General features: G+C 32.7%; 1 protein-coding gene across 5 annotated transcripts in view; it reads right to left on the bottom strand.

Annotated features, from left to right (window-relative positions):
• The window catches only part of LOC129221595 (la-related protein 4-like), a 195,145-nt gene that overhangs the window by 30,935 nt on the left and 140,348 nt on the right, over positions 1 to 23,862 (bottom strand). For all 5 annotated transcript variants that reach the window (XM_054856114.1, XM_054856113.1, XM_054856110.1 and 2 more), the window contains 10 exons: positions 16,538 to 16,636; positions 11,291 to 11,470; positions 10,907 to 10,991; positions 10,521 to 10,657; positions 9,686 to 9,789; positions 9,407 to 9,571; positions 4,618 to 4,791; positions 4,252 to 4,329; positions 3,456 to 3,544; positions 1,339 to 1,824 (listed from right to left, as the gene is read on the bottom strand). In XM_054856114.1, the coding sequence (XP_054712089.1) occupies positions 1,339 to 1,824; positions 3,456 to 3,544; positions 4,252 to 4,329; positions 4,618 to 4,791; positions 9,407 to 9,571; positions 9,686 to 9,789; positions 10,521 to 10,657; positions 10,907 to 10,991; positions 11,291 to 11,432 (1,460 nt within the window). In that variant the 5' untranslated portion in view covers positions 11,433 to 11,470; positions 16,538 to 16,636. The remainder of the gene's footprint in view (positions 1 to 1,338; positions 1,825 to 3,455; positions 3,545 to 4,251; positions 4,330 to 4,617; positions 4,792 to 9,406; positions 9,572 to 9,685; positions 9,790 to 10,520; positions 10,658 to 10,906; positions 10,992 to 11,290; positions 11,471 to 16,537; positions 16,637 to 23,862) is intronic.

Raw genomic sequence — 23,862 nt, 5'->3', positions numbered from 1 at the left:
TTTAGAATACTATTAGACTTCCCCTATTTCTATGTTCTGAACTATTTTTATGAATAAAGAATTTTCTATGAAATTTCTATGTTCTGCCTGACTAAAGTCTTCATTTTAAAGCCTTCAACATATCAAGATAAACTCTGATTAATTTAATGATGAACTTTTTGCAAGTAGTTGAAACGAACTCCGATGCAATTGAATTACACTTTTTGAGGGGGCGTGGCAAAATCAAGAAAGTGAGAGTCCACTACTACAATATAAAATATAAGAAGTACTGAAAATAATGGTGGGTTCAAAATTAGTAATGCCCCAGTAGTAAAATCACATCACAAAAAAAAGATGAGCGGCTGTTACAGAAGCGGATGAAATTGGATTCCAAAACTGGGATTTCTTTTCGAGATCGTTCAATTTATATGCAATATTACTAAATCACTCAGTATTTCTAGCACTCTTTTAGCAATTGTTGCTCTCTTACTGCCCAAGACATTTTTCCATGACTTAAAATGAATTTCCATGACTTTTATGAAAATATTAATTTTCCATGACTTTTCCAGGTCTGAAATTGTTTTTTTCCACGACTTTCCAGGATTTCCATGACCCGTACGAACCCTGACCCTTGCACGAATTAATAGAATCAAGTTGGGAATTTTTTAATTTTTGAATTTTTTAGGTTGTTTAGGTTATCTTTGTTTATAACAGGTTTAGCCTACCAGTTGATTAGGCGCTATAACCTCACGCTTTTTTGTCATAAATATTGTGTTTTCTTAATGTTTGCTGCTTTTCCCAATCCGGTCACATTTTATCTTTTCGTTAGCCATTGATATTTCTAAACGAAAGAGGCAGGCCATTGTGACATTGAGTGAAAAACTGATTGCACAACAAAAGAAAAAATGATTTGTGCTTTGCTAAAAACATGGTCTAGAGATCAAGAATTCAAAGAAAAGTGCAAAACTCTAGTTGACTATGACCAGTAGCAAACTAAGTGGTGATTTTGATTTTATAATTAAATGATGTAAATAAAGGTGATTTTGTAAAAAAAATTGGCTTGATTCCATTAATACACACAAGGGTGTATAGCACTTCTCTACTAATTTTTCTTTGACGTTCAAGACACCAACATGCTCTATTCTAAAAATCGAGTATCTTTCTTAGAAATGAAGCTGGAAAAACCTGCACCTAGGACTTGGAATTATCCTGTAGTTACGTGCATATTTTTGACTAGTAAGTTACGACGATGAAAATTTATTAAAAACGTAATTTAAATAAGATGAACAATATTTATTATTTTGACAAGAAATTTTTTGGTATTTCAAACAACAAGGAAGAAAATGTATTATAGCTTACCTTTGACTTGCTCCCCAGTTATCTTTTGCTTGGGATTCAGTATTTTGTTTAGAAGATATACTAGAAGACGTACTATTTAACACAGAATCCTTTGAAAATGGCAGTACGGTACTGCTGCCAACTGTAAGATAGCTTTGGTCTTGACTATTTATTGCACCTAATCCCACTTGATTTCGAGGCACTAGGACTGGATTATGCCGAGCCTGCGATGCATGTGCTGGATATAGTGAGGGTAATTTATTGTAATAAAGATTTGGAGCTGTAAAGAAGTTCATATCCATCCCAAAGTTAGGTAGATTTCGTGACCTTGAAGTGTATGGCATATACTCAAAACCACAGCTGTTCGTATTAACAATGCTAGGAAATGATGGCTGCTGATGCAACTGCTGCCTTTGGAGGTAAGATGTGGACTGTCCTCTATTAAAATACCGGCTTTGTTCACTACGTGAAAAATTATAATTTTGTGGAGTGTATGTTTTTACTGGCCTAGAAACAAAATAAAAAAATTAAGGTTCAATTCATGTGAAAACTACAGGAATAAAAAATAAATAAAACTACAATAAAATACTAAAATTGCCACAAAAAATACAAATAAAATAAGGGACAAACTAATAGGATAAATGATCGCAAAGGTTTTACAGGAAGAGATGACCAGCTTATAACAACACATTCTAAGTTCCTACAAAATGAACAAATCTTATTTTAAAATTTCTTTTTAATGCTCAGATGTTTTCAATGTTGCCACCTTCAATATCACATCTAATTTATCTAATAAAAAATACTGAATAATAAAAATAAATAAGATTTTTCAACTAGATGTACATTGTGTGTCTATTAAATTCCAGGACTTGGGCTTATACAACAGCATGAATAATAAAAATTAAACATACATTTAAATCCACACATATTTGCGCGGCTTTACAAATTTTGGATTAACGCCTTGTAGTCCTTAAAAAAACATGTTCTTAAGTTGAGAGCGGTTATGTTGTTCTTTATGTCGTATACGTCCTGAAATAGATGCCTTTCCAGTAGTCTTTAGTATAAGTAACAAGTAAACGCCAGGAAGTGACAAATCTGGAGAACGCAGAGGATGATTAACCTCTATGATGTCATGTTTTGTCAAAATGCACTTCACATTGAGATCACAGTAGGGTCTTTCATCACTAGTAGGAGCTAGCTGCCCTTATTTATATTTGGTCACACACTATGTGCATAACAGCGTCATAGCACTCTTTGTTGACACTTTGATTAGGTCGTGATGGATCAGTCTATGAGCATCAAAGTGATCAACATTACTTTTAACCTTCAACTTCTGGAAACAAAATTTTTTGTCTTGGAGAAGATGGTGATCTCTAGTTAGCACTTTTAGTCCTTTTGTTTCAGAATCATACTGGTAAACACCAAATCAGTCTCCTGTACAGAAGACTGCAGAAAAGATGTTGGCCAGCAGCGTTGATTAAGTTCCCACAAGTTTCCACTCTACATAGAGTCTGTTAGGCTGATAAAAAAGGGATCAAAAACCATCAAATCTTTCTTGCCCCCAAATCCTCCCTAAAAATCTTGTGTAATGTGTTCTCATTTCCTTATCTTGTTGTGATGCCTACTGCATTAGTTTTTACATTTTCCCTGGCATTGTCAAAGCGTGCATGCCATATGCAATTTTCAGTAACTGGAAGGTTTCATTCTGTGTTTTCCCCAATTGTAAAACAAACATTATATTCATTCTTTGCTCCATCATCGACCATAACACATGCTCTATAGAACCCACCTGTATTAACCATCTACAAACTGCAAATGCTAACACAATCGATGCAGATTTGTTCCACCTTTGCACTGATTGGTAACACTGTAACATCTGCATGATGGCGCCACGCCTGCCCACACATTTTCATTTATTAACTACTCTTACAATTCTGCAGTTTATTAGACAAACCATGTATAAAGCTAAAAAATATGTATTCAGTTAACACATAATCATGTAGTCATAATATGGTAAGCCATGCATTAATAACTATCACATTTGAGTGAAATATTTAAAAAAATTTAAGTTTGTTATTTTAATAATAAATTTTTAGGAAGATTTTAAGATTACATAAATGTTCAGATTAAACACATACCTATCTCTAGAAGAATAACTATGTCTATTAGTATTATTGTTTAATGGTCTAAAAGCAGCCTGTGGGGAAAGTCCATTCACAGAAAGAACCTAAAATAAAGACATTCAGAACAAGTGTTTTACTAATATACTCTGAATATGTATCAAACAGATCAAATATTTAAAAAAACATTTACTGCTTAGTTAGGAGAAATTACAGTTGAGTGCAACAAAATTACTTTTATGAATTTATTTGCTTACAAGGTCATTTTATGCTGAAGCTGATAATAGCAGAAAACTGAAACTTATGTCACTGATTTCTGAAAAAACCCATAGCTGCTGGGAATTAAGTTTTGGCACCTTCATCTGTACGCTAGTTTTTTTGAACTTCGAAATATTTCTTTCCAATTTCAGTACAGCTTTATTCTAATGCCATGATATGACACAGACTTCGAAACATAATTAGTCTATTAAAATTACAGAATCTTAACTGTCTTGTCACTAACTTCCAAATCCACAATAGAAAAATACTGAAGCACAAATAGTTCAGGATATGGCTATAAAAAATCATTCTTTTCAAGCTTAACCACAGTTCAGTTCTTTTCAGGTGCAATTGTGAGTTCATGAAAAAATACTTGAAATTTTGCAAGAGAAAATCTAGAGGAGGGGGGAAGGGTGCATACTTAAGGTGCTTGCAGTATATAATTGATTTAAAAATCAGAACTTTTTTTTTTCATGGTTCTCAAGAATTTTAGTTTCTTAATGTATAATCTTAGACATAAAACAGGTAATATTTTAATAAAACTGCAGGAACTTACCGTTCCCAAGTCAACACAAGCAGGAGTTGAAGGGGCCCATGCTTGCAGCATGGTTGGAGGATAGAATGGCGGACATACCTAGTAATAGGGGACAAATAATTGAAAAATTTCAACAACATCAGCAAAGTAAGATAAAAATATAAAGTATCTGCACACATAGCTCAAAACTATAAGTAGGGATGAAAATCAACATGCAGTGGGTAGGTAAAATTTTAGTAAAAAAATGCCTTTTGCTTTCAATCATGTAATCATGAAAGCAATAATGAACATTTTTCATTGATTTATCTTCAGATCTTTGTTAGCAGCTACAAAAATCACACGAACAGAAGTACTGACATTTTGCACAATCTTAGAAAAGATACTTACTTGATTGCTGTAGTTTTCATTTGGAACATTAGTATAAGTATATTGGACAGGAGTTTGTTGCTGAGGATTTACAGTAGGTGAGTTATAGTTTTCTGTCTCCTGAGTATTATTCACACCATTTTTGTAGGAAGTCGTAAATGGGGCAGATGTAATCGCTTTAGCTTTAATGCGAGCCTGAAAATATATATTAAACATAAAGTCACGATCATGATTTCATACATTACTACAGTCAGAATTGGCTACATGGGCACACCGGTTATATATGGTTAGTTTACATGCGTTAAAGCACACTGCTTAAATAATCAGAAGTAGCACTAACAACCAAGAAAAGGAAGCAGCCTTGTATATTGATTTTTTAAGTAAGTGTACACAACGTATGTGTTAGCTAAAATGCAAGCTAATAAATTTATTAAAATGTTCTTGAAACTTAAATTATTTTGTTTCTGAACATTATACTTTGAGAGGCAATAATACCACTACAAGCAAAAAAAACACTTTCAAAATGCTTGACAATCCTCGCTAGTAACTACGTAAAATCCAAATATATGATCACTTCCAGCCATTACATCCCCTTTTTGGAATGGATGCCACCCAATTTTTAGCAGTTTTCAGCAATTTCAAAACAGTTTTTATTGGCAAGGGGGGGGGGGGGGGGAGAACTTAATTTTAGTCATTGACTCTTTTGAGGGGTTATAGAGGGGCAAAATTTAAAGGCATAAATATGTGGAGCATGATAGGAGACTAATAAATATATAATTGATATTGAATTAGACACTAAAATATTGTTGAAATCATCAAAACATATTTTTTAAAAGTTATTTTTCTTCATAAAACCAGAGCAAGGGACCCACTCCTATGCATATGGAAAAAATATGGGACGCATCGTATTTTGAAGTCAGTAAAGAAACTTCATTTTTTTTAAAATAACGTTATCACAAAAAATTATGTACTTGGCTATGCTTATGAAGTAGCATTAATAATATATAGTCAAGCCTGCTTATTAGAAAGTCGGTTAAAAGAATATTCTGCTTAATGTTCTTTACCGAAGATCTAGGCTGTGATTCTGACCATGCAAAATGAGTTGCTTCCAATATATTTTTTAAAATTTTTTTTTGGACGCGGGGCTATAAGGAATGAGTTCTATACTCTGGTTTATGATAAAAAATAAGTGAGAAAGTTTTAAATCAAAACCGCTAGCAAAAAAAAAAAGGATTGGCTTTGATGGTTTAAAACATGTTTTAGAGGGAAATACCCTTATGAGTCTCCTGACTTGCTCCAAATGTTCATGTTTTTGAACTTAGCATTTTTTTAGCCCCTCCCCCCATAGTGTTAATGACTTATTATAATGCTCCCTTCCCCTCCAGACAAAAATAATGGCTCTGAAACTGCCAAAAAGTAAAAAAAGAAAAAGAAAATAAGCATTTTAAACTAGTATGTTGTGGCCATCACGAAACTTTCTTCTATATCTTTCTTATAATTCTGATCCCTCCCCAAGCTTAACGAGAAAACATTAATCTCAATAAAAACAAAATTACACATGCCAAAACTTAACGACCATCCCAATTCCCGATTTATCTCAACAGCAAAGCAAAGAATGGAAATTCAGCTCCTATACCCTCTAAGGGCTACTTGTAGATAAATTTTTGTTTGATTCCGTTCATTATTTCTTGAGATACAGCAGTCACAATTGACGACAAAAAACGTTCTATAGCTCCACCCGTTTGAGCTATTGACACCAAAATTGAATCAGCACCTGTACCTGTTAAGGGTAACGTATGGACCAAATTTTATTTAATTCCACCAGTTACTTCTTGCGGAATAGCAGGCACGCATACTCAAAAAACGTCCCATTGCTCCAACGCCCCCCTTGGAGGAATTTGCCAAAAACCAATGGGCACAAGTTCACATGCCCCATGTTTAGTGCATATATGTGTACTAAATTTCTTTCGATTTCATGTGGTAGTTTTTGCTGTAAAGCGGCCACAAAAAACTGGTGTGACGCACAGACACACATTTTCCAAAAATCGTCGAAATGGACTTGGCACACCTCAAAACGTTCAAATCTGTCAAAATTCGAAAATTTTCATGAATCCAATACTTTCTTCTATATATTGGATATAGAAGAAAGAAAAAAGTGAGACTTAACGGGGATTGTATTTGGTTTCAGGGGGTTATTTTACACAAGAATTAGCATTAGCAAGATTTATTTCAGAAATACTTTGAAGAGGTTTTGCTGCAATATAATCCAGTCTAATTAAGTAGCCCCTGCATTGTTATTATTGGAATTGGTCACACTTTTGAGTAAGACTTTGAGCAAGAGCTTCATCATGGTGATCATTTCACCGAATTATAGCTGCTAGGACAAACCAATCACCTCTACTAAGTTGCAGACTATCGTCAAAAATGGAGGGAAAAAATCTACACCCATAAGATTCCAAATCACTCAAAGAGCGATTTCATCTCACCAAACACTTTGACCTTAATACTAAGAAACTTGCTCTGAGCCACCCAACACAATTCCACTACTATGGGCACTTGATTATTTCTTTCACACAACTTTTTAGTTAAAAAGGAAATGTCCTTGTTTTTTGAATAAAATTGTTTTTTTAAGATTAAAAGCATTTTAAAAATACATTTCCTTAAAACTAATCTCTTTTAACTACCTGTTAGGACAAACGCATTGTTTAATCTATCAAATTAGGTGTAAAACTATAGAAAAAATTGCTTTAGCCCATTTAAAAAGGGGGCTAAAGCAGATTCAGAGATTTTCATCAAAAGGACAGTGTTGCTGATAGGGTTTCCAATCTCGATCCTGAAGGATCCCATATGTTCAGCGAAATTAATTTCGCGTGATCGAGAGCAAAATCCTGCGGGACTTCCAATCCCGCAAATTTTTTTTTCATGCAAACGTTTTCCAACTTTTGCCTCTCATAAAACGACTATTTTCATACCTCATCTGAAGTTTGAATCACATTCCTAATATATCTGCAAGAAGAGCAAGAAAAATCTTGTGTCTCAAATGATGAGCAGCGGATTTGCCATTAAATAAGAATACAGTAAAAATGAAATATATTTTTCTGAGAATAAATTGGTACTCTCATTCGAAACATCAGTTTTCATGCATTCAGCAATTAAGAAAATGCGTACAATTTAAAAGCATTTTTGAAAACCATCACTAAAACTTAAAATTCAGAAAATTAAGCTTTAGAAAAAATAGGAAAAGGATAATACAGATTGCAAAACCCATTGGGGTAGCCTGAATGCAATATAGGAGCACTTTTGTAAGCTTAAGAAATACACTCAAAGCCTTTAACTTACGAAAAGTGCATTCTATTTTTCTCCAAAGAAGAAAGCAATGTAAAACTTGACTTTTATATATTCGGCACAACCCTAAAAGAGGCAACATAAACTTAGCTGAAACACAGGATGACTCGCATGACAATGCAGTAAGTTAGAATTTATAAGCAAGCTTTTGAATGTCTCTTTAAATGAGGTAAAATTAGTTAAGTTATCCAAAAAATTTGACTGAGACTGCGACTTGGTGAAACCAAGCAGCACTCACCCCTTGCTGTAAGAATCAGATGCACGGATCAAATGTTCAACGTTTATGAAGCAATAAAGGTATTCTCAATGCAAGTTAAACTGGATGCAGCCAAACACTTCCAATGGCCATCTTTTTTGTCCAAAGTCTGCAGCTCTTGAGCAAAAACCAAGCACCAGAATAGAAAACTCTACTTCAGAAGGTGATTAAGCGAATGGGGATCTCTTACAAAATGTCCAATTATTTAAACTTAGAAAAAGCAACTGTAATGGAGCCACAGCACGTTTACATAAAGCACATTAATTTTTGAGCAAAAATTCTTTCACATCCTATACGAGCGACGCATTAGACTTTTTTAGGGCACACTTTTGCTTACCAAACAATGATTGCTAATTAGGATCCGACTTTTTAGTGCTCTACAATTGGTATACAAAATTCAAAGAACTACTAACTGAAGTAACCCTCCGAAAAATCACAACGTTTACTATTTTTAGAAGAATCTTGCGGAACTGGTTCCTTACAATCACTGAAATCATGCGGGACTGAAATCGGTGTGGGGTTGGAAACATTAGTTGCTGTAAAAAAGTTACTGACTGCATTATTTATATCATGAATTGGTTCTCCAAAATGTTGCAATTCCAGGTTTAATTCAAATTACCATTCATCAGAATCACAATCGTAACTCTCATGCTATCTCTAACATTTTTTATGAACCTCTTTTAAGTTCAAAAAGTTCATAGCCTTGAATTGAAGCTTAGCACTACATATCTGGGATAAGCTTTCTAGGTACAAAATGAAATCTTTAGGCGCCATTAAAAAAATAAAATATGGTGCTTACTACAGCCTTTAAAATCTTTGAGTCAAGTTGAAACACTGCTTATGAAAGGGCCAATTTTTCAAAGGAAAAAAAAAACTTTATATTGTTAAAATATTGATAAGCCAAGCTTAATTTGGAAATTTTGATTTGTGGTCATTCTTTACATTAAGACTACTATTGAAAAGCTTAATTTGCAAATAAAATTTTAAACCAATTCCTGAAATAATGCTTTCTGTTTCTGGTGTTCTTCCAGAAGAAGCTTCAACTTATTTCTTATAATAATCTATTTTCTAAATTGGCAAAAAATAAAAGAAAAAATACATTGAAACTTTTTTTTAACCTTTTCACCTTTTTAACCAAAAGTTCACAATTGACATGTGCAGAATTCATGCATGTTAAAATATTAAGGATTAAAAAAAACCCCAACTCACCATTATTGGTTTTCCGTTAAAGGTTTTTGCTTCTTCCCTTAAGTATCGATAAGCTTTTTGGGTATCTTCATCTGTATCAAACAAAACATACCAACTATTGTTATGTGCAAATTCACACCTGGAGAACTTAGGACAATTTTCACTACTGAACAGCTCTTCAAGCTCCTGCAGGAAAAATTGGTACCATCACTAAGCATTTAATTTAATGTTTTCCTTGACTCTTCATTGACATATTCATTATACATTTTAAAATAGAAAACAAATAAAACAAACACGAACCTTTAGAGGGGTAGTTTCCGGAATTTCTCTCAAAATTAAGACACCTGATCGAGGATTTGGACGAACTTTTTCACCAGCTTCATCAACTTGGACAACAGCTGATTCTGCAACACAAAAGGTGACAGCATATGTAATAAAATTTATTTTTGCTTTCATTGTTTCAGGATAAAAAAATTGCAAAATTAAATTCTCAAACTTGAATAAACAGTTGTGTTGAAATATAACAGGCTTGCCAATGATTTTATCAGCATATTGATTGTGCTCTCTTAGATTAGCTCTTCTATATGTTGAGCACTTTTTTGCACTGATGAAAGGCCTGTAACCTTAAAATGGCCGTTTGCAATATTTTCTTGACAATTTGATTTTAAAATACATGGATTTTTTTTAAATTCTTTTCATTATCTCAGATTTTAGATTGTACAATTACAGTATAACTTTGATTTAATGATTTCCTCAATTTAATGATACATTTCACTAGTCCAAGCTTGGTTGTATTAAATGTTGATGCTTCTCAATTTAACAATAACTTTTTCAGTCCCTTGACAATCGTTGAATCGACGTTTTACTGTATATGTGATTATTCAATTCATTATCAAGTGTTGAGAAAATGCAATTTCTTTCTATTGTTATTGCTATTGGTGTAAATTAGGCGCACTACAGACGGCTTCCACTGCATATTAAACTGCAAAAATTTAGTTATGCAATTCAAGTACTTAAAAGCCACATTACCCCCTTCTCTCCAGCATGAATGAATTGCACAAGTATTTAGTCATTTCTAATAAATAACTTACAAGTCCATATATCTACATTAAATTAAAAACAAATTACCACATACCTCTAAGAACTTCAACAACAAGAGAGATGTCTTCAGTAAGGCGTCGAATTTGGTTAAATTTAGCAATGGTGCTGATTGGGACAAAATTATCACTATCCATTTGAGATATAAGGTATGCATCAGTTGAAAGGTTTTCTCTGCGAGAAAAAAATATAAATTAACATGTTTTATAATTATCTGACAATTAAAAATAATAATGTCAAACTTTAGGTGGTTAAGTATATTTTTTAATTTTTACAATAACCATGGTTTTTTTTTAAAAAAATGCATATGAATGGATCAAAAATATTGATAAATAGTTGAAACAGAAACACTTAGAGAACTTTCAACAGAAAATAAGTTGATCTAAATGTTTACAGCAAAAAAAAAAAAAAAAAAATTTGTACCTAGAAAAATAATATTCTAATTGAGTCCGAAGCATAGCTTTCAGTTCAGGAATAGCAATTGTCCTTTCTCCAGACGCCATTTCCACTGAAAAAATAAGCATAGAATATTACAACTTAAATAAGAGATATAGTGAGGAAGGAAGTTGGATTGAAAAAAGAATGAGCCACATTTTTTTTTAAAATCTATTAATTCAAACAAGTAATATATATGACGCAGGGTGTGCATATTTCAAAAGAAAACATAATAGGTTTCAAGAATAAAGGAACTTACATACAGAAATATTTATAGATATATATAACATTTAAAAAATAAACAGGATGCCACGGCACTCAGTTTGAGAACCCATAATATATGACAGTAAAAAATATCATAGCTATACACACCTTCAATTTGATTGGGGTATATTATTTCATGTGATTGGGCAGGTTGAAAATTTAAGGATTCTGAGGAAAGAGAGTTTGCACTGGCAGTGCTGTTAACAACTTCGGATGATAAAGAAGTAACAACTCCACTTGTTTCTTCCATTTCTGAAAAAACTGCTTGAACCTTTGAATTTTTGTCGCCTGCAAAGAGAGAAACATTTATTTAAGAAACAAAATGACATCACTGATGTAGTTTTGAACGTATCCATTCAAAAATGCCCACGGCACCAAGTTTTCTACTTTTTTCCACACATAAGAACCAAAAACATCTCAGCGTCTTTCAGAAGATTTTTAAGTTTATTTAACAGGGTCATTTTCTCTAAACAGCTACATTCATGTCCTTGATCCAAAAATGACAAATTAACTTGTATAAAACTGAAACTTGACACTAGAATGCTTTAATAATGTATTTTCATTGTCATAAAATAGACAAAAACAAGCTTATTGTTATGCATGTAACTAAATTTTCTGCATGATAAATGTCATTCCCCGGTGTGTGCCTACCTCCATCTTGACGCAAAATCAGTTCAAAAATTCAGAAACCCAAATATATTTGTAAAAAAAAATTATTGTTGAACATATTAACTATTATGCAATGTTGGAAAAGTAAAAACTTCTTAAGATTTTTATACTATTTTGAAAAAAAAAAACATTCAATTTTTTTTTCTCTCATTCCCCTCTCAAAAAATGAAATTAATGATTCTCACATCTGGTAAAAGTTATACTAACCATTAATTCAATCTTTGAACAGTGATCTCATTATAGAAGTATTATTAATTCGTTTATTTTGCAAAAATAAACTGAGTCACGGATAGATGATGAGCATTCCTACATCAAATCTTGTTAAGTATTTTTATTGACTGCTATTGCCCTGTCCTCTGTTAATTGAATATTGTAATAAAGAATCAATGAGAGATCAACTCGTTTGTATGGAATTTTTCAACCTTATTTCTAGTGATATATATATTTTTTTTTGTTTGAATATAATTACAACAATAACCGAGTTTATTTTTTGTCATTCCCCTGTCACATGTAAGGAAGAGAAATGTATGACCACAATCACTACTTTTTGCAAAAATCCATATTGGATCACTTCAAATTTCATTGAAATACTGTTTTCTTTTCTCAGATTAGGATATCTGTCCTCTAATAGTCATATGTGCCAGTCCCGTCCAAATGCTTACAAATTTGACCCTGTACTGTAACAGCAGTTTAGGTGAGGCAATTCTACAATCAGACCTTGATAGCAAAAAATACATTGATTCAGCTAGTGACAGGGTCAGCTACATTTCTTCGAGTTTTGAAATCCATGACTTCTGCTCGTAACTTTCCATGACTCACAGGATGCAATTTTTCCAGGAAAACATTACTTTTTCACAAGCTAAAATTATGCAAAATTTAAAAAATTTTGTTTGTGTCAAAAATTACAAAAAAAAATTTTAAAATTCAAAATAAACAAATTATATCAATCTATTCTAGTCCACCAAACATACGTAATTTATAAAAGCAAATAAAACATTAAAGTACAAATCCATGTTCAGGAACACTGTAGAAATGTGTTTCTGCATTACAAGAAACTTCTTTTTCAGTGCATAAAATGTGAGCTAAAGACATTCGACAAAAAAAAAATTCGACTTTTGTCGGAAGTCTTTAAAATCCATAAGCTTACCTTTTGGGCATTCTTTGTAATGCCAAAACACGTGTCTGCAGCGTTCCTGCACATTTGTGCTTTTAACATTGTTTTATTTTTTAAGCAAAGGTATTTTTACATTTCTTATAAACAATATTTGTTTGTAGAAAAAATCCATTTAATAATATAAAAATTTCATATTCTATACTTATCTCTTTTTGCCCCATTTTTAATAAATAAGTTTTATTAACTTGGGGGACATTAAAATCAAGATTTACTCTATTGAAGCATAACTAACTTCAGTATTCTCAAAATTTAAATTTGGCTTGTGAATATGAATTGTAAATGATAGCAGTATATTATAAGCTTGCACTCTTTTATTAACTGTGAAATCTGTATTGAACAATTTTCAAATATTTAAAACTACTCTGTATTGGCCGAGCATCTTTTCAAAATTTGGGCAAGTACCTAGTATTTGGCAAATTGGCCGAGTACCAAGTAGTTTTTAGTAATTTATGAATTTCCAGATATGGGACACCCTGCAGTGAATAAAATATTTGGATATGCAAATAAATATATTTTAGGTAAATATCTCTGAAAGAGCAAAATACTGGTACTGATAAATAAGTTACAAATAATAATGTCAATGACTTATTTTACACAGTATGAGATAAATTAGGGCACTAATTGTCTAACCCTATGATTGTATTTTATTTTTTCTATTATTAACCCTATTCATTGTCATTTATTGAATGGTAATTATGATTTTTTTATCCATCAATGGAGAAAAAATTAGTGTACCACATTTAAAGAAAATAATAAAGTTATCCTCTGAAGTTCATGTCAGGGTCCAGAGTGGATATTTCTACTTGTGAGCATCAATCTTTGAAACATTTTATTCGAAAAAAAAAAAAAAAAAACTTTCACCTAGTTTCGGAAATTTCCGTGTATGTGATCTATTGTTGTGGAAAAAAAAGGATGGCATGAAAGAGTATGCATTAAATTTCTTCATTAAAATTGTGTTACACAATTATGAATTATCAAAGCCATATAAACTAAATAAATGGTGGTGAGAGGATTTTAAAAAAAATGCTATATGTTGTATGCCCTATTTGCTTTATGCTGTAGTGTATAAAATTTAAATAGCAGTTGAATTTAAAATTTATCAAGTTTATTAGCTGAACATTTTATTCTTTAGAAAGGAATTGGCATTCTATTCTTCATATTAACATGTACTGTAGCGATAACTTTGTACCAAGTTTCTCAGGTTTTTGTAAAAAGTATTTCTAAAGCTAATTAAATATTTTATGCAGGGTTCATACTCTATTTAGATAAAGAAATTCCATGACTTTTCCAAGACTTTTTCATGACTTCAATGAAAATTTTCATGACCTTGTTACATGAAGAGAATAGCACTATTTAACCTCAAACTTTGTAATATTTGGAAATGAGCATCAGCAAAACGTCTATATGAATGCCACAGTCTCATTGAAGCACTTACTTGTAATGGAAAAAATATAAGTGCACACTTAAAAAACTAATCTACTCTTATTTGTCTTCATCATACAAATTTAAATAAAGTAAAAATGCAGTGAAGCAAATATGATAATGCTTAAATGTTTGATTTTTTTTTGAAAAACAGGCAGAATGATATTGAATGGGACAAAGGTTGAATAAGTCATCACTAAGTTTAAAAAAATTTGCTTCAAAAGTTACCTTTTAGTGTCAACAGTGCATTTAATCCTCCACATAACTTGACAGTATTTTGGTTCTTTAAAGTAAAGCCATAGTTTAGTTCTTTGTTTCTAAACCAGATCTTTTTTGAAAAAAAAACATTCAGTAATGAATCAATCTTCTGATTCAAAAGTATATTTGTTTTGTTTACAAATTTGCATATTTTCAAATGCATATAAATTAATAGGTTCAGAAATTCCAGAACACTGTTAATTCCGGACATTGAACATAGCAGTGGGGTGCATGGATTAGTTTTGCGTGCCGTACGTTGGGCACTACTGTTTTAGAGCATTATAATTCCTCTTTTTCTGTATTCTATCGCATGACTTAAGATCTTTATTTTCTAAAACATTCAACAAATTAAGATAAACTCTGATAAATTTGATAATAAAGTCCTTACGAGTGATGGAATCGAACTTGCATGCAACTGAATTGTTTTTTTTGAGTGGGCGTGGCAAAACTAAGAACGTGAAATTTTGCTACTACAGAATATGAATATAAGAAGTGTTGAAAATAACAGAAAATTTAAAATAAGTGATGTCCAGGCAGTAACATCACATCGCAAAAAATGGCAAGTGGCTACGACAGAAGTGGATGCAATAAGATTTCAAAATTCAGATTTGACTTTTCGATCGTTCAATTTCCAACTTTTAATAGCTTTTATGTGCTATACTGTTAAATCACTCAAGATTTCTAATGCTCCTTTAGCTACTGTTACTTTCTCTTTGTCCAGGACATTTTTCCATGACTTTCAATGAAAATTTCAATTTTCCATGACTTTTCCAGGTCTGAAATTCTGTTATTTTTTTTCCATGACTTTCCAGGATTTCCATGACCCGTACGAACCCTGTTTATGTCTATTTTGTAGTTTTGCATAAATCTTTGCATGATTTATGCATCTAATCAACATAATTTGGAAATTGCAGCCAAACCAAATAGTTTGGCAAAAAAAAAAAAAAAAAAAAACATGAGGTGCTATTGGCACTTAACTGTCTGATGCTAATTTTGGGAACTGCTTTAAATAAGCATTTTAAAATAGAAAACTTTTTTTTCTATTTAAAACAATTTACTCATACAAAAAAATGCTAAGATTATTTATAATAATCAATCACGTAGGTAACAACTTTTTTTGCAGTATTTTAACTCATTTTTAACTGTAACCTTTTGTATTTTTGTCAAATTGCATTTACACAATCTTTTAGCATCAGTTGGGAGGCATTTATCTGATGATTTCCTGAATTGTACACAGTACAAAGCCTATTGAGCTGAGATACAATGGTATTTTTTCCTACCTCTTATGTTTTTAAGCTCCCCCCCCCCCCCCCAAAGAAAAAACTGTTAAATAGATGACATTTGCACTTTTTAAACTAATTTTTAAGTTGCTCTAACTTTCTTTACCAAAAATGAGAATGAGCCTATAAAATAATAATAAAAAAAAAAAAAAACACTTTCACAAAAATAGGTAGTGAGAAAAAAAACCCCAGATTGGCCCTTGGTTGTGTAATGTAGCAGCTCGCTCCTCGCTATGAGCAAAATTCCAATGGGAATTTAATCACACCAAGAGGATTCAAAGCATAATAAATCTTCAAAACATAAAGACACTATTTATATCACTATGTATGGCTACTACATGTAACACACTAAAAAGACAATCATCTTTTTTTAAATGTCAACTGAAGTGCTTTTTCACTTTAAAAAAAAGGAAAGAAGCAAAAAATAAATTAACCAATTACATGCTTCCAGCATGTAATTGGTTTCCCAAAGAACTCAATGTGAAACAACATAGCAAAAGGATTACAGATATGATAAACCTTTATACAATGTAATATTTTATAACTACTCACGAGGTTCTAAATTAAATGTTGAAGCTTGGTTATTGGAACTGCATATCTGAGCAGTTGCTTGATTAAGGTAACTGCCAGGATGACTGTGAGAGACATGGCCTGTAAAAAATTTTAGTTATAATTCATTTTATTTTATAATCAAAATTCAGAACAAAATTATAAATTGAGATAAGTTTTAAAAAAAACTCCTTTTTATTGTGTTTTATTGACTTAGACTTTTTTTCTTTCTTATATAAAAAAGACAGCCAAATCACATGGATTTTGTTGAACATCAAGGCTTATAAGTTTTCCTATTGCCTTTTATTGGGACATTTTTAGCCATATAATGCTGGGTGGGAAAATTTACTCAGATGTTTGTATTTAAACCAGGATTTTTCAACTTTAGTTTTTCTAAATTTCATTTAACCATTGTGTACCATAATATGAACTCTAAAAAAAAATTTTTAAATACAAAATAATAATTAGTATATCTTGCAAGCGTGAATGTACAGTCAAATCCATAGATATACCAATCATTATGTTTTTAAATACAGAAACAGTAAATATGAAAATTCATACATAATCAATCATATAAGAGAAATGCTTTTATAAATAAAAATTAAAAAAAAAAAAAAAAAGTCTCACATGAAAAAGAGCTACAGTAGAAAATAAAATAATCCTTAATTCTCAAAAAGGAAAAAAAAATTGAAGAAAATTAATTTGAAGTCAGATTTTGAATTCAAATTATATTTTTCGCAAGCACGAGTTGTGACAGAACTCGACTCATTGGCATTATTTTTTCTAGAAATGGCTCCTGTCCCCCAAATCTACTCCTCCTCCTGGGCAGTTACGTGTGTCAGTGTATATTGGTGTGTGAAGGCGTGTGTGTGTAGGACATGGACACCACCAACCAGGAGTCATGGATTCCCGGAGGAGTGCTCAGGACCATAGGCCGGTGGTGCGGCAGAGACCCCTGGTCCAAGCTGAAAAAGGAACCAAATGCCGCAAGGATGGTGAAGTGAGAATAAGCATTAGTGATTGCTCAAAATATATATATATATATATATATATATATATATATATATATATATATATATATATATATATATATATATATATATATATGTATCAATTTGTTTTTTACATCTTTAATTCAAATTATGTTTTTCACAATCACGAGCGTGTGTGTACGAATGTGCGTGTGTGTATGTATGCATGTGTGTTCTCCCAGTAGCAGAATCTTTCTAGCCAGTCTGCGACACTATTTTGGGCAGTTGAAAATAATCTGCAGCATTATTATTAGTATCATTTTTAAGTTTTCATAAAATACAGAAGTCCCTTGTAAAGGTCAAGACTCGGAAATTTTCCAACGGGCCAGCGGCCACTGACCCGAAAAACTTAGTGTCGGCTATTGTCGCCGAGTTTTAAAGTACAAGGGGGGGGGGGGGGGAGTTTTCACACTTTCATAAGAATAAATAGAACTCTGTGCGCTTTGAAAAACAATTATTCAATATTTTTTTTATTTAAATATTGTAAATTTAAGTAAAAATAGGTTTTTGACTTTTTTTTTCTCAAAAAATGAATAAACAAATAAATTAGTAAATGAGAAGTTGGCAGGAAACTGCATTTTAGATCAATGTTTTAGTTTATAGCAAGCTTCCAAATTAATGAGGATCTAATACAGGGTGGCGACAGGAACTGTGAAAAAAAGTTCCCCGACTTTTCCCTGATTATGTTCATCAAATTTCCCTGATTTACGTTATCAATGATAATGGTTTCCTTTCTTTGCTCTACTTAAAATCCATTGTATGTTTGTATAAAATGTGGTATTTTAAACGTTTTAAGTTGTGTAAAGTTGATGAACTAAAGATATATTTTAAAAAGATGCTACTTTTTTAACAAAATGGTTAAAAAAAAACATATCAAGTCATTTTTTTTTGGAAAAAAAAAAAAAACCTACAAAACAGTATATTAAATTTTTCTACAAGGAAAGATATCAGAATTTTTTTTTTTAAATACTTTACTTCCAGAAACCAGTTAGCATAAGAATTTTAAAAAACTATTAAAATCACTCTTAAAAACATATGTGTATTTATTGAAATTATTTTGAACTAAATTTTCAAACAGTATAATAATTGTTGCAAGAATAACAAGTAATAGTGAAAGAATAGAAGTAATGTAGTTATTCTTATATAACTAATTGACATAGTTATACAAAACAGATGAAACCTTTTGACATAGTACAGTAAAAATAGGAGTCGGACCCAAACATCCAAAAAAAAGCTAAACCTGGTGCAAATTGTTTATTACCCTCCCAATAAGAACAGGTAAAAAGTCCCACCCCATTGTGCGTCGGGTTTTTGAACGGGGGGCATCTAAAAATTGCTGTTTTGGGTATTTTTCCAGAATTTTTAGAGTAAATTTAAAGTGAGAATATTATGTTATACTAAATTTAAAAGCATGAAATTAAAGGTGTTTGACCCCCAAGACAGATGACATAACCCACCAATGCTACAGAGCCCCCCTATCCCCGTAAAACGAAGCAGTACCCCCGAACCTCACTCCATACATTTCATATGGAAACATTATTTTATGCTATGCTAAAGTTAGAAATCGAGTGTGTCCATCCTCCAAGATCGATGGTGCACCTCCTCTCAAAGCTACAGCACTCCCCCCACCCTTCGTCAAATAAAATAAATCTTCACCCCCCCCCCTTTTATTTCAAGTAGAAGTATTATTCCATGCAAATCTAAAATGCATTAAATCAGGACTGTCCACCCCATAAGAACATAGCTCATCTCCCAAAACAAAATTATACACTAAAATATTATCCTCCCCCCGCCCACCCTCTCTGATGGTGCACATTTGATTAAATGACCAGAAAAATTACGCTGACCTGTTTTTTGTTTTCAAATGATTTCTCCTAATCTTGTAACAAAAAGTCTTCGTTATCAAGATGTTTTTTGGAATCTAGATCCTTAGCGAAATCGTTATTGTTGCAGCTATGTCTAACACAGTTTGAGCATATAATTGAGCACTTCAGTTCACTTTCAGACTTTTCAAACATTCATTATATCCAATGAACCCCTCAGAGCAAGCACAAGATTTGAGACGCAGAAAGTCTTCTAGAGCAGAAGGCTTGGCTGTTGTAACAGGACGCAGATTATATTTCTGTGGTGCTTTCTTTGCACCCATCAAAAATGACACTAGCTTTCCCATACGTACAAGTGACCTATACATTGCGTTGCTGGAATATTTCCTTGAAGCTTACAGATCATTACCAAAAATATGACCAAGCAGGTATCTTCCATTTATTACATATGAGGCAGTGAGAAGCAAAGGGATGTAAGTGGCAAAATTAAAAATTTGGAGATAACCAGTACAAATGGTTGGTGAACCTCTCCTCTATCTTGAGACAAGAGATAGTACTAGTAGACCTGGTACTTGCTTCTATACAGCATGATTTAGAAAAGAAAATCAGTGAAAGCCTACCTAGGATCTTATCTTTAAACGCGTTTTATTCAAAACTTGAAAATGTCCACTTACATCCCTTTGCTTCTCACTGCCTCATACATGACACCAGCTGTTCGTTTTGTGATGGTGGATGAATCTTTTGCTTCAGATAATAGCACTTTAACGATACAAGATTTCTCTCCTTCTGAAACCAGATTCATCGAATACTGATGGAGGATCAGCGCACAACTCGTACCAGAAGTTTTTAACAATTTGTTATTCCATCTTTTTAGTCGGGGGGCTACGGGGGAAGAAACTGCAAATTGTGATAAAATTATGAAACTTGGCATGCTTGTAGAGATTGTATAAACAAAAATTTTAGGAAGGGGAGGCATTCCAAAATCCCCCTCAAAACCCCCCTGGCGGCCATTTTTGGTCCAAAACCAAAAAAGGCTATTCTTTTTCAACTTTCGATATTAAAATTTATTAAATCATTGGTTATGTCATTCTATGGATGTTTATTACATTTTTTACTATTTAAAACTCCAAAAAATGTCTAATTTCAGAAATAACTTCTCAAAAAGTGTTTTTTTTTTTTTTTAAATAGATATTTTTAAATTGTGAGTTCCCTGAAGTGATTTTTCCCCCCATAACATAATTACAGGTTTCTGAATTTGAAGATACATTACATTAGTGTTATATCAAAGTAGGGTTCCAGTTATCCAAACTCTAATTGCCTGAACTGTCCAATTATCCGGTCATGATGCCCCTCGTTTTAAATGACTGAGCACACATAATTGAAACTATTTGCGAAGGGTATAATAGAATAAGGACTTAAAGAAAAAATGGAGAAATTAATTTCGAGACAACATAACTCTAATAGAAAGAAATTTAAAGTTGAATTTTAAATTTCTGTTCATTATTATTATTACTATTGTTGCTGCTGTTAATTCTCCGTCACCCAATTGATCATCAGTAAGCTTTTTCTCATTTTTATATATAAAAAAAACATATATATAAACAAATTCAAGTTTTGGAGCACCGTATTAAAGCTGGTGCTTTTAAAATTAAAGTTTATTAGGTCATAGATATCAACCAACTTTAGTATCTTTACTGAAACTTTGAAGGAGTTAATTTTGTGTGAGTGTGTGTTTTTTTTCATTTTATTGCTGTACGCTATACATATACTTTGGCAACTCTGCTGGATGGTTACTAGTTTTTATTCAAAATCTTTTTCTTTTACCCACAAACCTTCCAGACGTACACAAAGCCTTTGAAAAAGAAACGTTTATTGTAAAAAAGACAATGAACGTGTTTTCTGTAATTGGATCGGACCATACTTCGCAAAACAATGCGACAGTGAAAGGAGATGGTGGGGCTATTGGTCTTTCACAGATCCAACTGCGTTAAGATGGATGTTGGCTAGTATTCAAACTATCGATTTAATTACACAGTTTGAAAAAGTTACCTCTGCTCATTTAAAGAAACGCTGTATGTGCGCAATGAAGAAATGTTCAGTTTCCAAAGCATGTTTTCAAGAAAGTTCTAGAAGAGAAATAGCTAAACATGAGATCCATTTTTAAAGTCATCGAAAGAATTGTTCTCATTGGAGACGAATGTAGCAGTACACGAAGAATATGTGGAGCAACTGATGAAGATTGGGCAAGTTGAGGAAAAAAACAGTGCAACAAATTTATAGAGAAAAGAGTTGTGACTCAAAAGTCACTTTATGTTCACGGGTAGAAAAACAATAACGTTATAGCATTTCATTTTTCCAGAAAAATCAGTAAGTCTGCTCTTTTACTGAAAAGATTAAAATCCGATACAGATTCGTTTCAAAGCTTTTCATTATTTGCAATACCGTAAATTTCAACCTAGTTGAATTTCTCCTCTATGAAAATCAACCTCACCCTCCATCGATTTTAAGAAATGGAGCTCTTTGAACGGGAAATAAGTCTGGTCAATAACATTCCTGCTCAGTGAGTTAAATTATAGTATTCCTACTGATGAAAACAACTTGAGAGAAGAAGAAAACGAGTAAAGATGGGATGATGAAGATGCAAATGATGAATGCTAATTTTAAAATAAGTGCAATGGAGATACATTGTGACGCCATTGTCTATGATGGTTCTTTCATCAGTCGCATAAAACGACCTAGGACAGAAAATTTTTCGGTGGACTATCTGCATTCTTTTCAGGATACAACAAGTAAGACATATAAGAAGAATAAGAGAAAGATATCATTTTAGAGAAAATGGTTTGCTTTCTAAGAACTGGTTCAGTTTCTACTAAACGCAGATAAGAGAATTGTTTTCCATGATTGCACTAGCTATATGATCTTATGTTTGCTCTTAATGATGTGACGGTGATTTTCATCGAATAAGACATCTCTAGTGCCATAAAATCACGAAGACGCTAATTTCTGGATCTTCATTCATGTTTTGCATGCTGCAATAAGAGGACACATGAGCATACTCGTTGGAACTGTTGACAACGATGCTTCCATCAGCTGTACAAAAAGGGTATAAAGATTTTGGAGCTGGAAAACACTTTCGACTTATATTAGTCCAAGACTTAGCGTACAAATTCGGTCAGCAAAAATCAGTTGTTCTAGGAGAATTCCACTCATTCTCAGCGGAACTCTCATGGTTACCTCTTTTCTTGCAGGTCGGAAAAAAGTGACGATGTGGAAATGATGAAAAGACTATCCTGATGTTTTCAGTAAATTACCGCCCATTAGCCAGGGCTAAAGCAGAAATATGTGAAATACATCGCCAGCTCAGTCATTTCCAGCCGAGGACTGCAGTTTCGTGCTTATTAGCACTCATCAGCCCGGCATAGGAAAGTGACTGAGCTGGAGATGGAAAACCATTTAAGGAAGGAAGCCAAGAGTGCGAAACAAACTGGTAGCTAATATAGAATTAGCAGACCAGACGAGTGACCGAAGCAATGGTTCGGTTCAACTCGAAGATTGAACGCGAGGCAAGGTATATTCAGTAAATTACCGCCCATTAGCCAGGGCTAAAGCAAAAGAGGAAACTGCAGTCCTTGGCTGGAAATGACTGAGCTGGTGGTGTATTTCACGTATTTTTGCTTTAGCCCTGGCTAATGGGCGGTAATTTACTGAATATACCTTGCCTCGCGTTCAATCTTCGAGTTGAACCGAACCATTGCTTCGGTCACTCGTCTGGTCTGCTAATTCTATATTAGCTACCAGTTTGTTTCGCACTTTTGGCTTCCTTAAGAGGTTTTCCATCTCCAGCTCAGTCACTTTCCTATGCCGGGCTGATGAGTGCTAATAAGCACGAAACTGCAGTCCTCGGCTGGAAATGACTGAGCTAGTGGTGTATTTCACGTATTTTTGCTTTAGCCCTGGCTAATGGGCGGTAATTTACTGAACAAATTTACTAGGTTTATTAGCATTTTCTTGGTTACCAAGTGCGTTTGTTTTACCTTTTTCATCCGCGATTAGAAAGTGGCTATAGTGCCCCTTATAGTTCATTGGAGTTGCAAATAAGCAATCGTGATTGCTCAAAAATAAATAAAATAAAAATAAAAATAAAGGGGGGGGGGGATTTCACTCGTGATGTGAAATTCTATTCTGATTCATTGAGTTAGCTAATGACTTAACACACAATATGCATACCAGGGAGGGGAGGTGGAAGGCGCTCTATGCCGGACGATCCACTTTTTTTTTTTTTTTTGGGGGGGGGGGGGGAGGTGACAACATCATGTCATGTATACTTTGAAGTGTATAGTTTTTCTTGGACTAAGTATTTATTCTCATTATAAAAATCTGAGCATAAGTTGAATTGAACAAAATAGCGAATATATAGTACATTTATTTTGCCTGTATGTTGTGTTTCAGTCAATTTCAAATTAGCAATTTGATT

The sequence above is a fragment of the Uloborus diversus genome, chromosome 4, assembly GCF_026930045.1.
Source record: "Uloborus diversus isolate 005 chromosome 4, Udiv.v.3.1, whole genome shotgun sequence".
Classification (NCBI taxonomy): domain Eukaryota; kingdom Metazoa; phylum Arthropoda; class Arachnida; order Araneae; family Uloboridae; genus Uloborus; species Uloborus diversus.
This window is presented reverse-complemented; position numbering and strand designations above follow the sequence as displayed.